Source organism: Herpailurus yagouaroundi, unplaced genomic scaffold (assembly GCF_014898765.1).
Source record: "Herpailurus yagouaroundi ecotype Mexico unplaced genomic scaffold, PumYag 186, whole genome shotgun sequence".
Taxonomy (NCBI): Eukaryota; Metazoa; Chordata; class Mammalia; order Carnivora; family Felidae; genus Herpailurus; species Herpailurus yagouaroundi.
This window is the reverse complement of record NW_024412417.1, coordinates 20,093,542-20,116,556: the sequence shown is the minus strand read 5'-3', so window position 1 is coordinate 20,116,556 and position 23,015 is coordinate 20,093,542. Positions and strand designations below refer to the sequence as shown.

Sequence of the window (23,015 nt, the reverse complement as noted above, 5' to 3'; positions counted from 1 at the left end):
GGAAGGAAGGAAGGAAGGAAGGAAGGAAGGAAGGAAGGAAGGAAGGAGAAAGAATAAATTGGGGGAGTCTGAATAATCATTTGATCTAAGGAATTACATTAACATTTTAGCATCTGATACTTACAAACATTTTTAAAGTCTTTTAAAGTTGCATGCTGAAATATTTTTAGATGAAATAATATGTGATTGCTTCATTTACAATACCCAAGATATGGGAACAACCTAAGTGTCCACCAATGGATGAATGGATAAAGAAGATGGGGCATATATGAACAATGGAACATTATTAAGCCATTTAAGAAAAGAGGAACTCTTACCATTTGCTACCATTTGCCACAACACACAGACCTTGAGGGCATTATGCTAAGTGGGTAAGTCAGAGAAAGACAAATACTGTATGAAACTCATATGTGGAATCTAAAAAAGCCATATTCATAAAAACAGAGTAGAATGGTGGTTACCAGGAGCTGGGGTGGTAGTGGTGGGGAATTAGGAAGATGCTGTTTAAGGGTATAAACTTGCAGCTAGCAGCTAAATAAATTCTGGAGATCTAATGTACAACGTAGTGATTACAGTCAACAACACTGTATTGTAACTTCAGAATTGCTAAGAGACTAGATCTTTATTGCTCTCGCCACACAAAAGACATATTATGTGCATGAAAGAGATATTAGCTGACACTACAATGGTAATCATGTTGGGATATATAAATGTATCAACATAAATACAGTGTACACCTTAAACTTATACAATGTTATGTCAATTATATCTCAATAAAAAAATGTATGTGGTTGCTTCAAAATAACCCAGGGGCTTGAAGAGAGTGGGTGGTCGTATAGTTGAAACAAGAATGACCAAAGTTGACCATTGTGGTACCTAGTGATGGGTACACTGGGGTTCATTATACATTTCTCTATGTTTGAAAATTTTGTATATATTTGAAATTTTCCTTCAAACAAAATTAACAGATCTATTGTGCTTGTTATCAAATGATTTCTGTTTGGGTGAGAAGCTGGGCTGTTACCTAAGGTCATTATTAATAATTCTTATTGTCTATGAAGATAAAATAAGTAGAAAAATGTTAGGGATTTGGTTGTTGAGGGTAGCACCTGGGTTTACATAATCCCTCTCAAGGCCTTATTCTTCCATGTGTTAAAAACAAGACAACGGGCCCAAATTAGGAGTTGCTTATGCTCGGCCCCATGTCACCAAACTGAGACTGAACTTAATTACAGTTCCACTCCCAGAAATGGAATCTTAAACCAGTCAGTCAGGAATCACCTGATCAGCACTGGTTAGGTAATCTCCCTGATTAGCCCCTGCCATCCCCTAGAGGCAAGTAACCTGCTCCCTTCTGCCTGTAAAAGCATTTCATCTTGCACAGCTCTTTGGAGCTCCTTTCTATCCGCTAGATCAGACACTGCCTGATTCACAACTCATTGATTAAAGCCAGTAAGATCTTTAAAATGTACTCACTTGAATTTTTTAAACAGTGTGATCCTAAAAAGAAGTGACAATTGTTTAAGAAATGACTAAACATAGAAGAGACCATGTTATATTTCAAATTTGTACCAACCTTTAAATGTCATCATATTTTCAGTGAATGAGCTGACCAGGACACGTGCACCAAAAGATTCCTTGAACCAACCTGGGTAATCTTCACCAAATATTTTGATGTTCCTACTCAGTATCCCAACATCAGCTGCTAACGTGTAGCTCTGACCTGTTCCAGGAACATGGTATCTTTCAGCTACAACAGAAAGGACAGCTAGATTATTACCAATGCTGAGAAGTACCTGTGTTTATCAGTTCCTTTGTAATTCACAGGCCACATAAATTTCTAATATGCCAAAAGTCAACACAAATGTGTGAATTAATTAGATTTGCATGCTTAAACATACATAGATGGCAGACTGAAATTATGATAGTTTTAATTTTTTTCTTTCCAAGTTTTTATTTAAATTCCAGTTAACAGGGGCGCCTGGGTGGCGCAATCGGTTAAGCATCCGACTTCAGCCAAGTCATGATCTCGCGGTCCGTGAGTTCGAGCCCCGCGTCAGGCTCTGGGCTGATGGCTCAGAGCCTGGAGCCTGTTTCCGATTCTGTGTCTCCCTCTCTCTCTGCCCCTCCCCCGTTCATGCTCTGTCTCTCTCTGTCCCAAAAATAAATAAACGTTGAAAAAAAATAAAAAAGTAAATAAATTCCAGTTAACATATAGCATAATATTGGTTTCACGTGTGTAATTTGGTTATTCAACACTTACGTACAACACCCGGTGCTCATCCCAAGTGCCCTCCTTAATCTCTGTCACCTATTTAACCGATCCCCCCACACACCTGCCCTCTGGTAACCATCAGCTTGTCCTCTATATTTAAGAGTCTGTTTCTTGCTTTTCCTGTCTTTCTTCCCCGCCCCCCATATTCATTTGTTTTGTTTCTTAAATTCCACGTATGAGTAAAATCACATGGTATTTGTTTTTCTCGCACTTACTTGTTTCACTTAGCATAATACCCCCTAGCTCCATCCACGTTGTTGCAAATGGCAAGATTTCACTCTCCTTTATGGTTGAATAATACTTCACTGTGTATATATGTATGTATGTATATACATATATACCACATCTTCTTTATCCATTCATCAGTCAATGGATATATGGGCTCTTTCCATAATTTGACTATTGTAGATAATGTTGCTAGAAACATCAGGGTACATGTATCCCTTTGAATTAGTATTTTTGTATCCTTTGGGTCAATACCAGGTAGTGCAATTGCTAGATCATAGATGGTTCTATTTTTAACTTTCTGAGGAAACTCCACAGTGTTCTCCAGAGTCGTTGCACCAATTTGCATTCCTGGTGCAAGAGGATTCCCCTTTCCCCACATTTTCTTCAACACCTATTATTTCCTGTATTGTTAATTTTAGCCATTCTGACTTGTGAGGTGATATCACACCAGTTGTAGTTTTGATTTGATGATGAGTGATGTTGAGCATCTTTTGATGTGTCTTTTAGCCATCTGGATGTCTTCTTTGGAAAAATGTCTTTTCATGTTTTCTGCCTATGCTTTAATTGGATTATTTGTTTTTTAGGTGTTGAGTTGTATAAATTCTTTATATATTTTGGATACTAACCCTTTATCAGATATGCCATTATTCCCCCATTGTGCAGGATGCCTTTTAGTTTTGTTGATTGTTTCCTTCACTGTGCAGAAGCTTTTTATTTTGATGAAGTCCCAATAGTTTATTTTTACTTTTGTTTTCCTTGCCTCAGGAGATATATCTAGTAAGAAGTTGCTACGGCCTATGTCAAAGCACTTACTGCCTGTGCTCTCCTCTAGGATTTTAATGGTTTACTGTCTCACATTCAGGTTTTTAATCCATTTTGAATTTGTTTTTGTATATGGTATAAGAAAGTGGTCCTGTTTCATTCTTTTGCATGTTGCTTCCAGTTTTCCTAACATAATTTGTTGAAGAGACTTTTTCCCATTGGATATTCTTTCCCACTTTGTTGAAGATTAGTTGACCACAGAGTTACGGGTTCATTTCTGGATTTTCTATTCTATTCCATTAATCTATGTGTCTGTATGTGTGCCAATACCATACTGTCTTAATAATTATAGCTTTGTAATATAGCTTGAAGTCCAGAATTATGATGCATCTGGCATTACTTTTCTTTTCCAAGACTGCTTTGTCTATTCAGGGTCTTTTGTGGTTCCATACAAATTTTAGGATTGTTTATTTTAGCTTTGTGAAAAATGCTGGTGGTATTTTGATAGGGATTGGATTAAAAGTACAGATTGCTTTGGGTAATATAGACATTTTAACAATATTTGCTATTCCATTGCACAAGCATGGAATGTTTTTCCATTTCTTTGTGTCTTCTTCAATTTCTTTCATCAGTGTTTTATACTTTTCAGAGTACAGATCTTTACCCCTTTGGTTATGTTTATTCTTAGGTATCTTATGGTTTTTGGTGCAATTGTAAATGGAACTGATTCCTTGATTTCTCTTTCTGCTGCTTCATTATTGGCATATAGAAATGCAAAAGATATCTGTATGTTGACTTTTGCATCCATCTTCATCAGGGATATTAGCCTGTAGTTCTCTTTTTTAGTGGAGTCTTGGTCTGGTTTTGGGATCAGGGTAAAGCTGGCCTTGTAGAATGAGTTTGTAAGTTTTCCTTCTATTTCTGTTTCCTTGGAATAGTTTGAGAAGAATAGTTATTAACTTGCTAAATGTTTGGCAGAGTTAAACTATAAAGCCATCTGGCTCAGGACTTTTATTTATTGGGAGATTTTTCACTACTGATTCAACTACTTTGCTAGTTATCAGTTTGTTCAAGTTTTCTATTTCTTCCTGTTTCAGTTTTGGTAGTACATATGTTTCTAATAATTTATCCATTTCTTCTAGGTTGTCCAATTTGTTGGCATATAATTTTTCATAATATTCTCTTATAGTTGTTTGTATTTCTGTAGTACTGGTTGTTAATTTATCCTCTCATTTGTGATTTTATATATTTGGGCCCTTTCCTCTTTTCCTTTTGATATGTCTGGTTAGGGGTTATCAATTTTATCAATTTTTTCAAAGAACCAGCTCCTGGATTCATTGATCTGGTTTATTTTTTTAGTTTCTATATCATTTATATCTGCTTTAATCTCAATTATTTTCCTTCTTCTGTTGGATTTTGGCTTCAATTGTTGTTCTTTTACTAGCTCCTTTTAGTATGAGGTTAGGTTATTTATTGGAGATTTTTCTTGCTTCTTAAAGTAGGCCTGTATTGCTATATACTTCCAACTAATGACTGCTTTTGTTGCATCCCAAGGGTTTTGGACCATCGTGTTTTCATTTTCATTTATTTCCATGTATTTTTAATATCTTTTTTAATTTCTGTATTGATCCATTCATTTTTACCAGGATGTTCTTTAACCTCCATATATTTTTGGTCTTTCCAAAGTTTTTCTTGTGGTTGACTTCAAATTTCATAGCATTGTGATCTGAAAATATACATGGTGTGATTTCAATCTTTTTGTACTTATTGAGGCCTGATTGGTGACCCAGTATATGGTCTATTCTGGAGTCCCATGTGCACCTGAAAAGAATGTGCATTCTGCTATTTTAGGATGAAATGTTCTGAATATATCTGTTAAGTCCATCTGGTCCAGTGTGTCATTCAAAGCTATTGTTTCCTTGTTGACTTTCTGCTTAGATGATCTGTTCATTGTTGTAAGTGGGGTGTTAAAGCCCCTACTATTACTGTATTATTATCAATTAGTTCTTTATGTTTGTTCTTGTTTTATATATTTGGGTTCTTTCATGTTGGGGGCACAAATATTTACAATTCTTAGATCCGGTTGGAGTGTTCCCTTTATTATGATATAGTGCCCTTCTTCATCTCTTGTTACAGTCTTTGTTTTTAAATCTAGTTTGTCTGATATAAGTATTGCTACTCTGCCTTTCTTTTGACATCCATTTGTGTGATAAATGTTTCTCCATCCCCTCACTTTTCAATCTGCAAGTGTCTTTAGTTCTAAAATGAGACTCTTGTATGCAGCATATAAATGGGTCTTGTTTTTTTTTTTTAATTCATTCTGACACCCTATGTCTTTTGATTTGACTGTTTAATCCATTTACCTTCAGAGTAATTATTGATAGGTATGTATTCAGTGTCATTTTATTACTTGTTTTGTTTTGTTTTGTTTTGTTTCTGGAGATTTCTCTGTTCCTTTCTTGTCTTTGTCACTTTTGGTCTTTCCTTTCCACATAGAGTCCCTTTTACTATTTCTTGGAGGGCTAGTTTAATGGTCATAAAGTTCTTTAGATTTTGTTTGTCTGGGAAACTCTTTGTGTCTTTTTCTATTCTGAATGAAAGCCTTGCTGTCATAGAGTATTCTTGGCTGCAGATTTTTCCCATTCAGCATGTTGAATATATTATGCCACTCCCTTTTGGCCTGCCAGGTTTCTGTTGAGAGATCTGCAGCTAGCCTTATGAACCCTCCCTTGTAAGTTAGGGACCACTTTTGTCTTACTGGTCTTAGAATTTTTTCCTTTATCACTATATTTTGCAAATATAGTTATAATATGTCTTGGTGTTGGCCTGCTTTGTTGATTTTGATGGGAATTCTCTGTGCCTCCTGGATCTGGATATCTGTTTCCTTCTCCAGATTAGGGAACTTTTCTATTATTTCCCCAAATAAATTTTCTTCCTCCTTTTCTCTCTCTTCTTTATCTGGGACTCCTATAATATAAATGTTATTACATTTGATGGGAGTCACTGAATTCCCTAAATCTATTCTTGTGATCCATAGTTCTTTCTCTCTTTTGTTCAGCTTTATTATTTTCCATTATTCTAGCTTCTATATCACTTATTCATTCCTCTTCTCCTTCTATTCTTGTGTTCATTGCTTCCAGTCAGTTGCAAATTTCACTTATCGCATGTTTCATTTCAATTTTTTTTTAACTATTTTATATCTGTGGTAAGGCCCTTCCTGACATCTTCCATTCTTTTCCTAATCCCAGTGAGTATCCTTATGATTGTTGTTTTAAATTCTCCATCAGATATGTTATTTATATCAGTTTCACTTAGATCTCTGGATGTGACCTTATCTTTTTCTTTCATGTGGGATGAATTCCTCCATCTTGGCATTTTGTCTAAATTTCTGTCTTCTTCTTTGTGTTAGAAAAGTCTGTTATGTGTCCTGCTCCTTAGATGGTTTTATGAGGAAAAGATCATGTTTCTAGTGTCTGCTGGATGTACGCTGCTATAGTGTTTTGGCTGCTATCCTTCAGGCTAGTTGTCTGCAGAGGCTCTCCTTGCCTGCAGTGGGCAGTGTTTGGTCCTTGGCCATAGTGTGCTGGGTTTTAAGTAGGTTTGCTCTGGTCTGCCTGTTAAATGAGACCTGATGCTACTTCCACTAGAACTGAAGCCCTGCAGAAGTCTCTGGTCAGGAGACATGGTATGGGCAGGAATTTCTGCTGGTCTTTTAAGGAAGGGGCCCAGGATGCTGGGATTGGGGCACACTTGATTGAGAAGGGCCATACTGGCAGAGCACAGCAGTGTGGGAGCTGGTGTAAGTAGACTAGGCAACCAGTGTTGGTGCTGTGCTGTTTACTGAAGGTGGTTCTGTGTTTATGCTGAGGGACAGGGGTGGGAAATGGTGCTAGGCAGCTCCTTTGTCCCCAGAGAGGAGTCTCCAGGCACAATCCCTCTCAGGGAAGCACTCCCAAAACAGCAAATAATCTCCCTGCTGTATGTCCCAGACATTTTTCAGATTGTTGTTTCCACACTGTCTGTCCCGGCACACACAGAGGGGGGGGGGGGGTAAACAGGAACATGGTGTGATGGGGACCTGCACTGGTCTTCTGAGGGAGAGGCCCACCGCCCTGTGACTGAGGCTGGCTTGACCAAGAAGGACAGTCCTGCCAGAGCACAGGGGTGTGGGACTCAGAAGAGGCAGGCCAGGCAGCCAGTGTCAGAGACCAGCTGCATGTGGCTCTGCAGCTATGCTGAGGGGCAGGGAAGGGAAACGAGGCCCCTGGATGGCCGAGACAGAGACGCATCTCCATGAATTCTACCTTTCACAGAAATGCTCCGAGAAGAGGGAACAGTCTCTCCCTGTGTTTTAGGCATTCCTCAGATTCTGCCAGCTGCCTCCCAGGTTGTTTGCCTGCCTTCTTTCCAGGAGCAGGGTAGAACCTTCAGGGCTCTATACAAGCCATGCCCACATACCTTTAAAACTCTAGTCTTCCAGACCTGCTGGTTGCAAAAACTCACGAAAATCAGCCCCTCTGTTTTCCTAGGCAATAACTTTGAGAAAGTGTTTTCCTCGTGCTTACCCCTGTGTGCTATGCTCTCTCTTGCCTTTCTCCATGACCAGGGCTCCCTCCTCTCCACAGCACCTCCACAGTGATTCATTTCTCTTCTAACCCATGTCTCTGCACCTCCTACCTTCTTTCTCCATGTGGCCTCTCTGTCTAGTTGTAGAGTTTGTTCTGTCAGTCTTCAAGTTGATTTCTTGGGTATTCAGAATGATTTGACAGTTATCTAGTTGTGTTCAAGGGACATGATGAGTCTATAGCATCTTCCTATTATGTTGCCATCTTAGATTCCCCCATAATACTTTTTAATTTATAAAATGAAATAAATAAAAAGCATTTCTTCTGTTTACACCAAAAGTATGATTATAATCAGCAATTATGAAGTTATTGTTTACTTGGTAGTTTGCATATAAATTAAATCACTGTTGTAAGGCCAAGTTGAGAAAATGAAGTAGAGAAGTAAAATAATTTGTCCAAGGTCATATGGATAATCAGAAGCACACAGATATTATCTTTTATGATGCCTAAACTTTGGTTTGTTCCAATTTTCCTATGGCATATTTTATACGGATCACAATTTTTTTACAAATGTGTAGTAGCATATCAAGCGCAGTCTATACACTTATATCTTAATGATTTGTAAAACATAATCTAAATTACATTCTACATTTCTAGAACTCTTACTCAAAATTTTAAGGCAAGCAGATGTATTTCAACAGAAATAAATGTTTGGTAGTTTAAATGAAAGAATCTATAATGTCAAACTTATAAAAACCACTTGTTTTACAATTACAGTGTTGGTCAACAAGCTTTTTCCTTTTGATTTAAAAAAATGTGTGACATAGAATGATAGATACATATGCTTCTATCAAAATACTGCTATAAAAAGTTCTTTGAAGTTTCTTTTCCATGAACGTCAAACATCTGCCTATCAATCATGCCACATTATAGCTGAAGTTCTCATGAGCACCAGAAGCATCTGTATGGCTTTTCTAACATAACACCCCTGTCTGCTACCACTTTCTTAGATTCAGATGAAAGTAGAATGTCAAATGGGGAAAGAGTGGGTGCTGGGATAGCCCTGATCCTATAAGTTGAAAGATCATCTTCAGATGATTCTGATGAATTCCTTCTATCCTTGAGAATTATGGTTCTACCATTTTGTTGTAGCTTTTCTAAATGCAGTTATAGCTGAGAAATGTGTTAACAAAACAAACTGGGACAAAGATGCTCTTGGCTCAAGGGTTCTCAAAATTCATGTGGATGAGAATCACCTAGAAGCTTGCTTAAAACAGAAAGTGCTAACTTTACCCCATGGGATGTTACATGTTAGTCTTTGCTGAATATTTGCTGAATGAATGAATGCATACAGCAGGGACTATTGGAAGCCAATACAGTAGTGCCCCTTGGGTACTAGTACCAATCAGAGTGAAATGTTCCTCAAAAATGTTAGATTTTTAAATCAAATAGTTGTAATTACAAAGGAGATCACTAAAAATGTGAACATTTCAAGGCATGTTAATTACAGATCTATTTAAAGAACAGCTACTTACCAAGGTGAGTGTAGGAAAGGGTATCATTGAGAATCAGAATTTTCTGGTCATGCAGGACTTTAATGATACTTCTAGTTTCTGTCTGGTGGAAATCATAGCTTGTAGTTGTTATCACAATCTCTTCTCCCTCCTTAGAAAAATTCAAGTGCCAAATTCAAGAACAATTTTCAAAATAGGTTTCTATTTCTTAATAATAACTTTTAAAAATTCTAATTTAATTTATATCTGATTAGCAACATGGTATTATCGGAAAGAACAAACATACATTGAGGTCTCTAAAAATAAAATATGTGTTTGATATTAAGAATTCTAAATTATGATTTATCTCAACATCTCCTCAAATTTAATTCAGTCACTAAATAAAATCACAGGCAATATACTTTTAAGAAATTAAATAGATCAAAGCAAATATATTCATATTTATATTAAAAACTGGTCAGTACAATATTCTTAAATTTTGCCAGTTTTTTAATATAATTAACTATTACTTGATATTCCTGAAATATGGGAAAGACACACATAAAAAATTTTTTTCCATTCAGAAACTTTCATATTTTCCTTTCATAACTAAAGATAGTGTTCTTTATATATTCTGAAGGACCTTTAAAATCCCAATTTTTAAATGCCTACTATCAGGTCAGCTTCTGAGTGCAAGTTAATGCAAAATATATATTTCTTATCTGATCAATCCTATGGAAAAAAAAATGTCCATGAGAATAAAAAAGAAACCTTTGTAAATTGACCCACTGTGTGTATTCAGTTCCCACCACATAATATTTCCTGTACCTGCCAATCCACAGCATCCATTAGAGATAGGACTTTGGAACCAGCCTCTGCAGTTTCCGAGAGCTTAGTTTTATATACTGAACGTGGAAATCCATGAAGATCCAGCTCACCAAACACCCCTGAAATACAAAAGCTTCTATTTATTCACCACATAGTACTGAGTTAGGTGCTAATATAAAATGAAACCATTCATTTTAATAAATGATTGGATATTTTAGAATGAATGGAATGAAGTTGGATATCTGCTCAGGGTTATACAAGATGGCTTTGGCTCTTTGAGCCACTTCTAGGAATCTGGTCCATAGAAATTAAAGCCAGCGCACAAGTATACATGAATGGGAATGCCCACCATAATACTAGAAAATATTGGAAAAATGGAATGAATCTAAATGTACATCAATAAGAGAATGATGGAATAAATTATAATATACTAATACATTAGGGTAATATGCTATAAAAAGAAAGAGTGTTATCTGTAAATATTGACTTAGAAAGATATCCATAACATGTTAACTGAGAAAGAAAACTGCATAGGAATATATTTAGTTTGACCATGTTTTTGTAAAAGGCACAATACTATAACCACAAATCAATATATGCAATATGAATGTACACATATATAAAGAACATGAGAAGACATGTAAAAACTACTAATACACATACTAGTTTCCTCATGATGGGGTAGAATTGGAAAGATGTATACTTTTTCTTAATATTTTTTATTGATATCGTTTATGTTGTTTGAAATGTTACTTTTGAAACAAAAAAATAAACACATAAAAGCAAGTTCTTTTTAAGATGGAATTTGTCTGCCTTGGAACACTTACCAGTGGAGAGCTGACTCCTTCAGTCAAAGCCATTTTTTATGCCCCTATTTACTGATTGTCACTGTTTAGAAATTGTATGGCAAAGCGACTGCAGCACATGCTTGTATGTATCTTTCCAACAGATATGCAGCAGTGTTAATAAACTTGGTTATTAATCATGACCAAATAAACCCTCTCAGTTCCTTTACTTTCCAGGCTCAGATAGGAATACATACAGCCATACACATCCAACAGGAAAATATAAAGTTCAGCAACAGTTGTGACTAGATAACTGATGGCAGTCAACTGATTCACAGATTATTAACACTATAAAAATAATGTGTAGAAAAGTTACCTTTTAAGGGAAAAGCACTAAGATATGAGAAAGTATGATTATTTATAAAAAGAGACAGTTATAAAGAAAACCAGATTGGAGAAATAATACACACATGGAGAGATTAATGTTAGTTTTGCAATGAATTATATTTTGGTTTCAAATACGCACGTCTATACCTATTTTAGTGTGACATGATTTATTTAAACATTTTTTTATTTATTTTTATAACGCTTTACTATAAATAAATGTCTGTGAAATCTTCTGATACCATAACATCATGAACTGATAAGTATTTTCGTGCCATATGTCTTAAAATAGATTCTCAGGGCACCTGGGTGGCTCAGTTGGTTGAGCGTCTGACTTCAGCTCAGGTCATGGTCTTGTGGGTTTGTGAGTTCGAGCCCCACATCGGGCTCTGTGCTGACAGCTCAGAGCCTAGGGCCTGATTCGGATTCTGTGTCTCCCTCTCTCTGACCCTTCCCTGCTCATACTCTGTCTCTGTCTGTCTCTCTCTCTCAAGAATAAATAAACATTAAAAAAATTAAAAAAAATAGATTCTCAAAACTGACATGATACTTTTGGTATCTGGAAACACATACCTAAGACCTTTGATCCTTGATTTGGTCCTTCTGGAAGTGCCCAGTCTGGAGTAGAATGATTTCCTCTAAGAACAATCTGTAATTCTCCTTTAAAAGGGTTATCTTCCCAGCCACCAATCAATCTACCTCCCTGCAGTGAAGCAGAAAACTGTTAATACTTAAAAATTGGGCAGAAAAAAATTTCACCCATAAAAATGGAATTAGAAAGATACTGGTAGCTTCCTCTAGTAAAAATGAATGAAATTTGTTATACAAAGAACAGTATTGTATCTGGAAGTGACCTTGATTTAACCCTGTCACTTTGGGATAGGCTGCTTAAATGATTTTTCAAAGTTGGACTTACTAGCTACTTATTGTCAGCACTGTCCTAAAGCTGAGACCTGCTTAGACCTAAACTAGTGTTACTGGACAGATCACGTTTTATTTTAGCACAATATGACATATATGAAGTACACTCCTCACACTTAATTCCAAGCTGTGCCCATTAGGAGGCCTCATTGTTTTGTTTTTTCAAATTTTTATTTAAATTTTAGTTAACATATAGTGTAATACTGGTTTAAGTAGTAGAATTTAGCGATTCATCACTTACATACAATACCTACTACAAGTGCCCTCCTTAATGCCCATCACCCACTTAGCCTACCCCCCACCCATCTCCCTCTGTCAACCCTGTTTGTTCTCTTAATGGTTTGTTTCCCTCTCTCTCTCTTTTTTTCCCCCCTTTCCCCTATGTTCATCTATTTCGTTTCTTAAGGAGCCCTCTTTGTTGATAATAATAGCTACTACTAAATGCTTGCTGATTCTCTGCCAGGCATAATGTGTAAGGCTTTACATACATTATATCATTTGACCTTTACACTAAGCCCATGAATTGCTGTTATTATTCTCACTTAATAGGGGAGAAAACTGTTGCTAAAAGTGGTCCAATAACTTACCCAAGGTTCCCAACTGAGGTAAGGACTCAGTCGTACCTTTAATTTACCTCAAAGCTCATGCATCTAAATACTAAAATACTGCATATCTTTAAAGCAGTAAAGGCCTAGTTTTAGCAAAGAAAAGTTACTACTACTTTTATTTTCTTAGGACACTTAACAGCTTTTTGGCTAGGCCATTCTTTTTAATTAACAATAATAAAAACTGACAGAACAATTCAACCAATTATACTGTTACATATTCAAGACAGTCTGAGCTTTATGAGAGAATGAGGTGATTGTTCCAAACAACCGAAATATTTTTAGTAGTCTTCTCCTGTTGTCATAATTCCATCCATGTCCATTCATTTTAAGAAACACTGTTTTCTTAAAAAAAGAAAAGGTTTAAATTTTTTATGTTTTTCCACAACTCCTGGAATTGGATTCTCTGGTTGTTGGAGCAAGTTGTGGGTTTAGCTTTACCTAACAATAATACAAATATTCTACGTAGGATTAAAAATGGGCAAACTTCACAGTAAAAAGTAGCATAATTACTCCCTAAGGAATGTGTGGCCACCAGTTTAAAGGGCAGCAGAAATATATTGGACTTATCTCATAGGTTAGAGCCAGTTGTGTTTTTTATTCACATCGATTGAACATATGTTCTTATAATTTTTTTAATGTTAACTTATTTGAGAGAGAGAGAGAGAGAGAGAGAGAGAGAGAGAGAGAGAGAGAGAAAGTGAACGGGGAAAGAGCAGAGAGAGAGGGAGACACAGAATCCGAAGCAGACTCCAGGCTCTAAGCTGTCAGCACAGAGCCTGACGCGAGGCTAGAACTCACAAACTATGAGATCATGACCTGAGCTGAAGTCTGACGCTTAACCGACTGAGCCACCCAGGCACCCCTATAATTTTTTCAGTAAATCTCCAACATCCTAGAATTAGACTAATAAAGGTATAAATTGTAAGACCCTTCCTCCTACCTGAAGCAATATGTAGGTAGCATTTAGAACAACTTTTCTGTAAGAAGACTCTGCAGCTCCCACACTGTGTTTATCTTCCAGTTCTAGAACTCCCCAAATAATGAGACTTTCCATTGGTGGAATATCTGTGTCTGCTACAATCCATGTTCCTATAAAACAATGCTTTATTATGAGAAATATAACATAATCCATAAACTATTGCCTATAGATAAAAACAATGAAAACCTTATCAGTGAGCCTTGGTTTTGAAGTTTGCAACCCTTTTTCCACACAATGACTTATTCTTATCTCTCCCAGGAAATCTGTTATCCTTAATCTTCAGGTTGAAATCCACATAAAACCCAGAAGGCTAGATCTGGTACCCAGGACACAATAATAGAATCCATCTCTTCACATTTGCTCTTTCCCCAAGGTGTGCTGCTTAAAGGTGGAATGTAACTATTGTCGTATCTATCCTAATGTCACATAAATATAGGCATTTCATTTACTTACATTTATATACTTACCTTCAGGAATAACCACATTTGCCCCTGGGTGAGGTATGGTATAATTATTTTCTCGAGATGATTGCCAAAAAGAATCATTTGACCATAAGCTGAAAAGAGAAGAGAAATGATTCCATTAAGTATTATCTCTATATACTTAATGACCATCTCCTTAGGGTATACCACTATACTAGATGTTTTGGGGATGACAGAATGTAAATTAGAGAATTTATACATTGTCACTAAGCAGGCGAGCTGATAGGTGCAATTGGTAGGACACTTAACACATATGACTACATATACAGCTTTTTTTTTCTCCATTGAAGAAAACTTCCTTTCCATCTACAATCTGAATCACTTTTTCTCCCACTAAATCCTCATTGTAATACCCTCATTTTGGCTAAGATGTAAATTACTTAATTTCCTTATAAGATTTCACAGGACAGAAAGTGAAAAGAAATGTATCCTGGGGCACCTGGGTAGCTTAGTCAGTTAAGCACCCAACTCTTGATTTCAGCCCAGGTCATGATCTTGCAATTCATGGCAATTCATGAGTTTGAGCCCTGTAATTGGGCTCTGTGTCAGCATGGAGCCTCTCTCTCTCTCTCTCTCTCTCTCTCTCTCTCTGCCCCTCTCTGGCTCACTCTCTCTTTCTCTTTCTCTCAAAAAATAAAATAAAATATTTTTTTTTTAAAAGAAAAGGAATGCATCCTTTGTCCATTTAAAGACCCTTACATGTGGTGCTACTGCATGGGGAAAGGGGAAATAGGATATGGTCAGTTAGATTCTGTGAAGGGAGGGATGGAATTGGCGATGTGAATTGGCAACGATGAGTCAATGAGGTTAAGCCCCTGGGCTGGAGTCAGGGATGGTAGGTGTACAACCAGAGTGAGGGTTATGTTAAACTGAAATAGATATAAAAAGTGCTTTGGGGGAGAGGCAGTCTCCTCTTTTCATCACTATACTTTCCAGAAACCACCTCAAGTCCAAATTGTTGTAAAGAATATTATTATAAAGTTGATGATATTTTCCTACTGGAAAACATTCACAATCAGTGGTTGCTTCCTTAACTAGTAAAAACTTTAAAAATTCTATGATACTAATTCTGGAATTCTAAAAAAGGGTCAACATACAGTTTGGTTAAGAGTGTACTTGTGGTATACATTTGAATTACTAAGTTTTATCATTAAGAAATGTGTTAATCAAAAATTCTGTTATAAAAATTTGTTTTAATAGTTTTAAAAGTGAGGTTAGGGGCGCCTGGGTGGCGCAGTCGGTTAAGCGTCCGACTTCAGCCAGGTCACGATCTCGCAGTACGGGAGTTCGAGCCCCGCGTCGGGCTCTGGGCTGATGGCTCAGAGCCTGGAGCCTGTTTCTGATTCTGTGTCTCCCTCTCTCTCTGCCCCTCCCCCGTTCATGCTCTGTCTCTCTCTGTCCCAAAAATAAATAAACGTTGAAAAAAAAAATAAAAAAAAAAGTGAGGTTAGCAGTTAGACTGACAATAATAAAAATTTGTTTTAATAGTTTTAAAAGTGAGGCTAGCAGTTAGACTGACAATAATACATTATTTTTCAGGAAGCAATTTTAGGGAAGGTTTGTTTAAGGTTGTATCTTTGTAACTAAATAACCTGGCCAGCATTGTACAGATTGGATAATTTTATCTAGCTCTTCTCAAGATTAATAGCCTTTCATTCTTACCAGCACTATACCATGCATTTTATACATTCTTCTTCTTACTGCCCATTGTTATAATCAATGAAATGAAGCCTAATACTTCTTAAACTAAGCATATGTGTGTTGAATAGCTAGAGCTTTACATCCTAATCTTGAGGTACCAGCTCTGGATCAAGATTCTGTTTGTTTTTACTGATAGTATTATCTGCATAATACTAATTAACAAATCCAACTATAGCCATTTCTAGAGAGCAGAACTCATACTATGAAAGGGAAAAACCCTATTCTAAGACCTATTCACGTAGCATAACAACATATTCCTCTATCACATTCTGGTCTAGACCAATCTAAACCTATTATGTGAGTCATAATGAATATTAATTAAATTTTCAACTATTTTTTCTACCCTAGACTACATAAGGGCTTTTTGGTCAATAACCCTGATGGCCCATGTCTCTTACAAAGCTCTCTAGAGTCTTTTCATGAGCCTTTCTTCACTGTCCCTCTGTAAAGCTGACAGAGTAGCAAAAGTGGCCTTTCCAAAATGCAATTTGGAGTATGTTACTTCTCAGCTGAAAATCATTTAAAAGCTTCTACTTCTTAATACTAACTGCCTGCCTGAGCTGAATGGTCTGATGTCTACCTGTTTCCAACAATATTTCCAGGCTACTCTCTTCTGCTCACCAGGGTCCAGCCATGCTGATTTTCTCTCTGTTCCTAGATATACCACACTCTTTCCCACTTCAGGGCCAAGATGCTTCCTTGGCTTAGAACACTCCTCTCCCACCCTTCCCATGGTCCTCTCTTCCTCACCCTTTGGCTCTCAGCTGGAATTTCCCATCCTTTCTAACCATTCCACCCAAAGGAGGTCCCTGTCATGTTGCTCTCTGTCCCAGCCCCTAACCATTGCCCTTATAACCTTTATTACAACTTACACTCATGTGCTTTATTTTCTCTTTACTTTTTTGTTTCTTTGCTTTCTTTTGTTGGCATCTATCTCTTTGGATAGAATGTGAGTGCAATGAGGGCAGGGACCACATCTTTGTTGTTTACAATGGACTCCCCGATGCTCAGCACAGTGTCTGGGGCATAGCAGTGCTCAGCACATTTTTTTTAATGATTGGGTTAATATATAAACAAATTCAATTATTCTTTTTGTATAGTAGCTACTGTAGTATGTCTATATTTTGAAATGTAATTCACCTAATAAGAAATATTGAGGCATACTTGATGCATAGTAGTAGGCTCTTAAGTGCCCACTAAATGTTAGCTTTTATCATCACTAACATTATTTTTATGATTACTTGTCCATAAAGGACAAAAATAACATAAAATCAGGATCATACCTTTAAGGGTCTTAAAGGCTAGTACAGTCATCACATACTAGTTCCATGATGTATGGTAATTGCTATAATACAAGGTAGAGATGACATTTCACATGAGACATAAAGGTAAAGGTCTATGTAAGTTTCAAAGATAGAAAAATCATTTTTAACTAGGAGAATGAACATACATTAGGGAATCAAACATTTGAACTAAAATAAGTTGTATTACAAGATTTGGCCATGATAGTTATTCTAGACAAAGAAGACATGACCTGCTAAGAAAGCATTGGATTAATGAGGAGACTTAGTTTCTGGTGCTATTCTGAAAGTGTCATCAAAAGTTTTGTGATGTCGCATAATTCACTAAAGGTCGTTGGCGCCCGCTTTCTCACATATATAATAAGTGAGTTGGCCTAGCAATCCATATCTAACATTCTGCAAGTTGGAGATTACCAGTAACATTCACACATAATTTTTGTGAGACGTTTCCATTTTCTCATCAGGGTGGTTATAAGGCCCAAGTGAAGTAATGAGTGTGGACATGCCTGGTGACTTACAAGGCATTGTGCAGGTCCAGGGCATTATTTTCTCAACCAAGAGTGAGGTGTGAAAACCGTCAAGTGCTATCAAAGGTATTAACAAACAAAAAGCCTGTATACTTATATGTGGCTGGTCGCTTCCTGGGATTTGGTTTTCTTGATGGGGGATGTACAGGAAAGCAATCCTGGAGAATGCAGCAGTAAGCTTGGAAATTAATAATAACATCTTTCACATCAGGATCCAGGGTCCCAGAGATGGGCTGGCTCTGCTGAAGTTCATTTCTTCCTGACACTGGAGGTGAAGGAAAGTATTTTAAATTAATATGACGATCAGGGCACCTGGGTGGCTCTAGTGGTTAAGTGTCTGGCTTCAGCTCAGTTCCTGATCTCAGGGTTCATGAGTTTGAGTCCCACATCAGGCTGTCTGCTATCAGTGTGGAGCCTGCTTCAGATCATCTGTCTCCCTCTCTCTCTCTGCTCCTCCTCCCATTTGTGCTCTCTCTCAAAAATAAATAAAGATTTAAAAACAATTTTTAAAAACAGTAAATTCATAAGATGACTAAAGAACCTGAATGTAGACAAAACCATGGCGACTTGAAAATATTCTTTAGATAGTAGGTTGGTAGAGCTCAAACATATGCAATACATAAGGAAAAATTCTGATGAAATGCACATGTCTTATTGAGAAGCAGTCAAACTGTCTTGACAAAACAAGTATTCTGGAACTCAAAATGTATTCTTAAATATTTATAATTGCCCCAAATAATAAAATGATAAAAATGGAAACGAAATATTTGACAGCTTCCTTTGTACTCATTTCCTCTAATTTTGTGAAATAAATGTCAGGGCCATGTGTAACAGTGTTGGTGTTATCTCAAACATAAAATGTAAGTTCTGGGACACCTGGGTGGCTCAGCCAGTTCAGAGCTCTTAATTTCAGCTCAGGTCATGATCTCAGGGTTGTGGAATCGAGCCCTGTGTAAGACTCTGCACTGAGCATGAAGTCTGCCTGAGATTCTCCCTCCCTCTCTCTCTCTCTCTCTCCCCCTCTGCCCCTTTCCCCACCAGCTCACTTTCTTAAATAAATGAATGAATGAATGAATGAATGAATAAATAAAATCATTAAAAAATTCTTGTAAAAAATAAAATGTAAGTTCTTAATTCAACTCAAGGCCCTTTTCTTTTCTTTTCTTTTCTTTTTTTCAATATATGAAGTTTATTGTCAGATTGGTTTCCATACAACACCCAGTGCTCATCCCAAAAGGTGCCCTCCTCAATACCCATCACCCACCCTCCCCTCCCTCCCACCCCCCATCAACCCTCAGTTTGTTCTCAGTTTTTAAGAGTCTCTTATGCTTTGGCTCTCTTCCACTCTAACCTCTCTTTTTTTTTTTCCTTCCCCTCCCCCATGAGTTTCTGTTAAGTTTCTCAGGATCCACATAAGAGTGAAGCCATATGGTATCTGTCTTTCTCTGTATGGCTTATTTCACTTAGCATTACACTCTCCAGTTCCATCCATGTTGCTACAAACGGCCATATTTCATTCTTTCTCATTGCCATGTAGTACTCCATTGTGTATATAAACCACAATTTTTTTATCCATTCATCAGTTGATGGACATTTAGGCTCTTTCCATAATTTGGCTATTGTTGAGAGTGCTGCTATAAATATTGGGGTACAAGTGCCCCTATGCATTAGTACTCCTGTATCCCTTGAATAAATTCCTAGCAGTGCTATTGCTGGGTCATAGGGTAGGTCTATTTTAATTTTTTGAGGAACCTCCACACTGTTTTCCAGAGTGGCTGCACCAATTTGCATTCCCACCAACAGTGCAAGAGGGTTCCTGTTTCTCCATATCCTCTCCAGCATCTATAGTCTCCTGATTTGTTCATTTTGTCAAGGCCCTTTTCAACATAAATTCAGTCTCTAATCCTTTCACTCAGCAAACATTTCTTGATTCCTGCTATATGCAGGACACTGTATGGCATAATTGCTCATTAAGCTATTTTTGTCTTCCTTTAGACAAAGCATTAGATAAAAGAATCACTCTGCCCAATGAACACATACCCAAGTAATACAGAGTACTTGTGTTTGCTTCAAGGTGCCAGTCTCCATTCTTGCTAGTATTCCAACTCAACGGATTTGAAGAGCCATTCCTCATATCAAGAACATTAAACATATCAGGATTTTGAGTGAAGTTATGAGATATGATTACGTAGTCTTCTTCCTATAAAAGTTTTCCCCAAAATATGATTTCTTTTATATGGTAATATCTTACATAATATACATTAATTTTGATGAGATACACATTAATTTTGATGACATATAGATACAGCTTATACTAAGACTTAAGTTGTGGTTTTAGTTTGTCATTTTGCATTCATATTTTGTTTAGTAACATTTACACATTTATGGAAATAATGCTAACTATATCCTAAAGCAACAAAAGTCTCTCTCTCTCTCTCTCTCTCTCTCTCTGTATATGCATACACATATACACATATCTAGAGAATATTTTATTTCTATAATGTTTGAAACATTTAAAACAATGATAGGTATTGTTTTTGGCTACACGTATGTAGTATAAGTAGAAGAATATGAATCCCAATTCAGGATACTGTTTATCACCAGAGGTGGAAAGTGGGGGAATAAGATTAGGGTAAGCCAAACAGGGGACTTCCATTTTATCTAAAAATATTTATTTCTTAAAAAAAAAATCAAAAGTAAATATACACAGAATGTTAGATTCAGATAGATCTAGGTGGTAGGCATAAAGGACTTGGCCTGTTGTTTTTTATTTTTGATACATGAAAATACAAATTATAGGAGCACCTGGATGGCTCCGTCGGTTAAGTGTTCACCTTCAGCTCAGGTCATGATCTTGCAGTTCGTGGATTGGAGCCTGGTGTCAGGCTCTATGCTGATAGCTCAGGGCCTGGAGCCTGCCTTGGATTCTGTGTCTCCCTCTCTCTCTGTCCCTCCCCCACTCGTGTTCTGTCTCTCTCTTCTCTCAAAAATAAATAAACATTAAAAAAAATTTTTAATAATACAAATTATAAAGCCTTTAACTGGTACCTGGAACATCATAAGCACTCAATAAATGCTAGTTATTATTATGGTGATAATAAAAGGACACCAGCTTAGTATTATGGGAATATGGCAGAGATTGTTGACTTCGATTCCTACACAAGGTTCCTTTTTTTTGGCTGCTTAGATTCAGGGTGGGTCATGAAGTGCATGCAGGTCAGCATGTGAGGCAAGCACCTTCCATGCTGCATTCGTGTTATATGCCATCATAATTATTAGAAGATGAATTTTATAGCTCTTTACCTTAAATCCATAGAATGTTGATGTATAGGATATGTTGGTTATGTGACCTACATCTTTAAAATACCAGTTAATGTGCTTTGCATTTGGAATCAGAGCCATCCATCCAGACATATGAGTCAGTCGTTTCTTCTGAAAGGGAACAATGCTTGTGCCTATAGCAGAATGCAAAACAAACAAATAATAGTGATCTCTATCTCTAGAAAATTCCTCTTTTTACCAAGAAGTGCAAATGTCAAATATTAGCCAAGTCAACAGAAGTCTCTGAAGAAGTCAACATAGCATTTCATTACTTATATTCTAAATGTCTTTGTTAACTGAAGGCCCCAATGTTTCATATTCCACTTAACTGAAATACAAAATGCTTTCTCACTTGGAATTCTGAACTGAGATGACATCATTATTCCTTAGGGAAAGATAAAATTCAAACATGATGATGATTATGACCACTATGACAAAAGTGTTTAAATATATTAACACAGTTCTTTAAGTATTATTGGTCTAAAATATAATTCTTTTGAGGAGTCCCTAGGTGGCTCAGTTGGTTAAGTGTCTGACTCTAGATTTTGGTTCGGGTCATGATCTCATGGTTTGTGGGATTGAGCCCTGTGCCAGGCTCTGTGCTGACAGCGTGGAGCCTACTTGGGATTCTCTCTCTCCCTCTCTCTCTCTGTGCCTGCGCTGTGTGTGCATTCTCTCTCTCTCAAAATAAATAAATACATAAAAATTTTAAAAAAATATGTACTGTGTTGCTATTCTTTTAAGAACTTAATTCTTCAGGATGCTTCATTTGTAGGGCATGTCAATATAAGTTCTAATTCTTTATTAGATTTCCTGTATTTGTTGAGTTAACAAAATCTGAGTAATAAGTACTAATGGTAAGATTTGATTTGAAGCTCTTAAGGATCTAGGTTACCACCAGACTTACCATGAACAGTGGCCATGATACCCTAAATTTTGTGAACAACAAACTTGGGACCTAAACTACCTGTTATGAGAAAAAAAATATTTAATTTGGTAATTCTTGTTCACGAGAGAGTGCCTGACAACTTCAGCTAAAGATTTGAAAAGAATTCTTACAATGTAAAGAAGAGATCTATGATTAATTGCTTACATTCTATTTTTTCCATTCCCTTCTCTCTCTCTTATCATCTCTGATTGAACTTTATGTTAATTTGCAAACCCTTCCCTTATAAATTTAGGAAGAGGAAGCTAGAAGAAAGACTATAAAATAAACTCTCATCCTTTTCCTTTGGAGAATGAGGCAAAAAGTTCCAATATTAAGGAGGAACAAATTCATTAATTCTTAGGCTTGTGAATTAGCACTGCATTTAAAAAGGCCATGAGCAGAGACCCTGAAAACATACAGTTCCAAATGACCTGCAATGTATGAGAAGAACTATGATGATTTCAATTTTATTCAGTAAGAATTTATTCCTCTCTCTTCCTTAAGTGCAGCGTAGACTCCTCAGGCCTATTGATGTTGGGGGACCAGACACTCATAACCATTTGAAAAGTGCTAGCTGAGTGAGCCTTGCCATCTTGAGCCTCTGGTTGCAGTGCAGAGATCCTGCCCCAGGGAGCTGGCTCTCCTTTCAGCATGTGTTCTGGAATAAACACACATGGAACAACCTGAATTCAACTGTTGGGAGGAGCAGAGCCCACTGGTTCCTCACCTTCAGGCAAAGCATCCTAGTCGAGCACAGCCAAGATCACCCAACCCCCAGTCCTCAGACACGAGAGTGAAAACAAATGATTGTAGATTTAAGCTATTAAGTTTGGGGATAGTCTGTCAGGAAGCAATAGCTGACTTAGATAAGAGTTCATGAAAATCATCCACAACCTCTAGAATTTGCTCTATGTTTGGCAGAACCAA

General features: G+C 36.9%; 1 protein-coding gene across 2 annotated transcripts in view; it reads right to left on the bottom strand.

Annotated features, from left to right (window-relative positions):
- Positions 1-23,015, bottom strand: part of PKHD1L1 (PKHD1 like 1) — a 162,011-nt gene that overhangs the window by 41,704 nt on the left and 97,292 nt on the right. For both annotated transcript variants that reach the window (XM_040494266.1, XM_040494267.1), the window contains exons 51-59: positions 21,143-21,294; positions 19,880-20,039; positions 17,933-18,104; positions 14,296-14,384; positions 13,790-13,938; positions 11,894-12,023; positions 10,152-10,270; positions 9,366-9,495; positions 1,577-1,750 (exon numbers count right to left, since the gene is read on the bottom strand). In XM_040494266.1, coding sequence (XP_040350200.1) covers positions 1,577-1,750; positions 9,366-9,495; positions 10,152-10,270; positions 11,894-12,023; positions 13,790-13,938; positions 14,296-14,384; positions 17,933-18,104; positions 19,880-20,039; positions 21,143-21,294 — 1,275 coding nt within the window. The remainder of the gene's footprint in view (positions 1-1,576; positions 1,751-9,365; positions 9,496-10,151; positions 10,271-11,893; positions 12,024-13,789; positions 13,939-14,295; positions 14,385-17,932; positions 18,105-19,879; positions 20,040-21,142; positions 21,295-23,015) is intronic.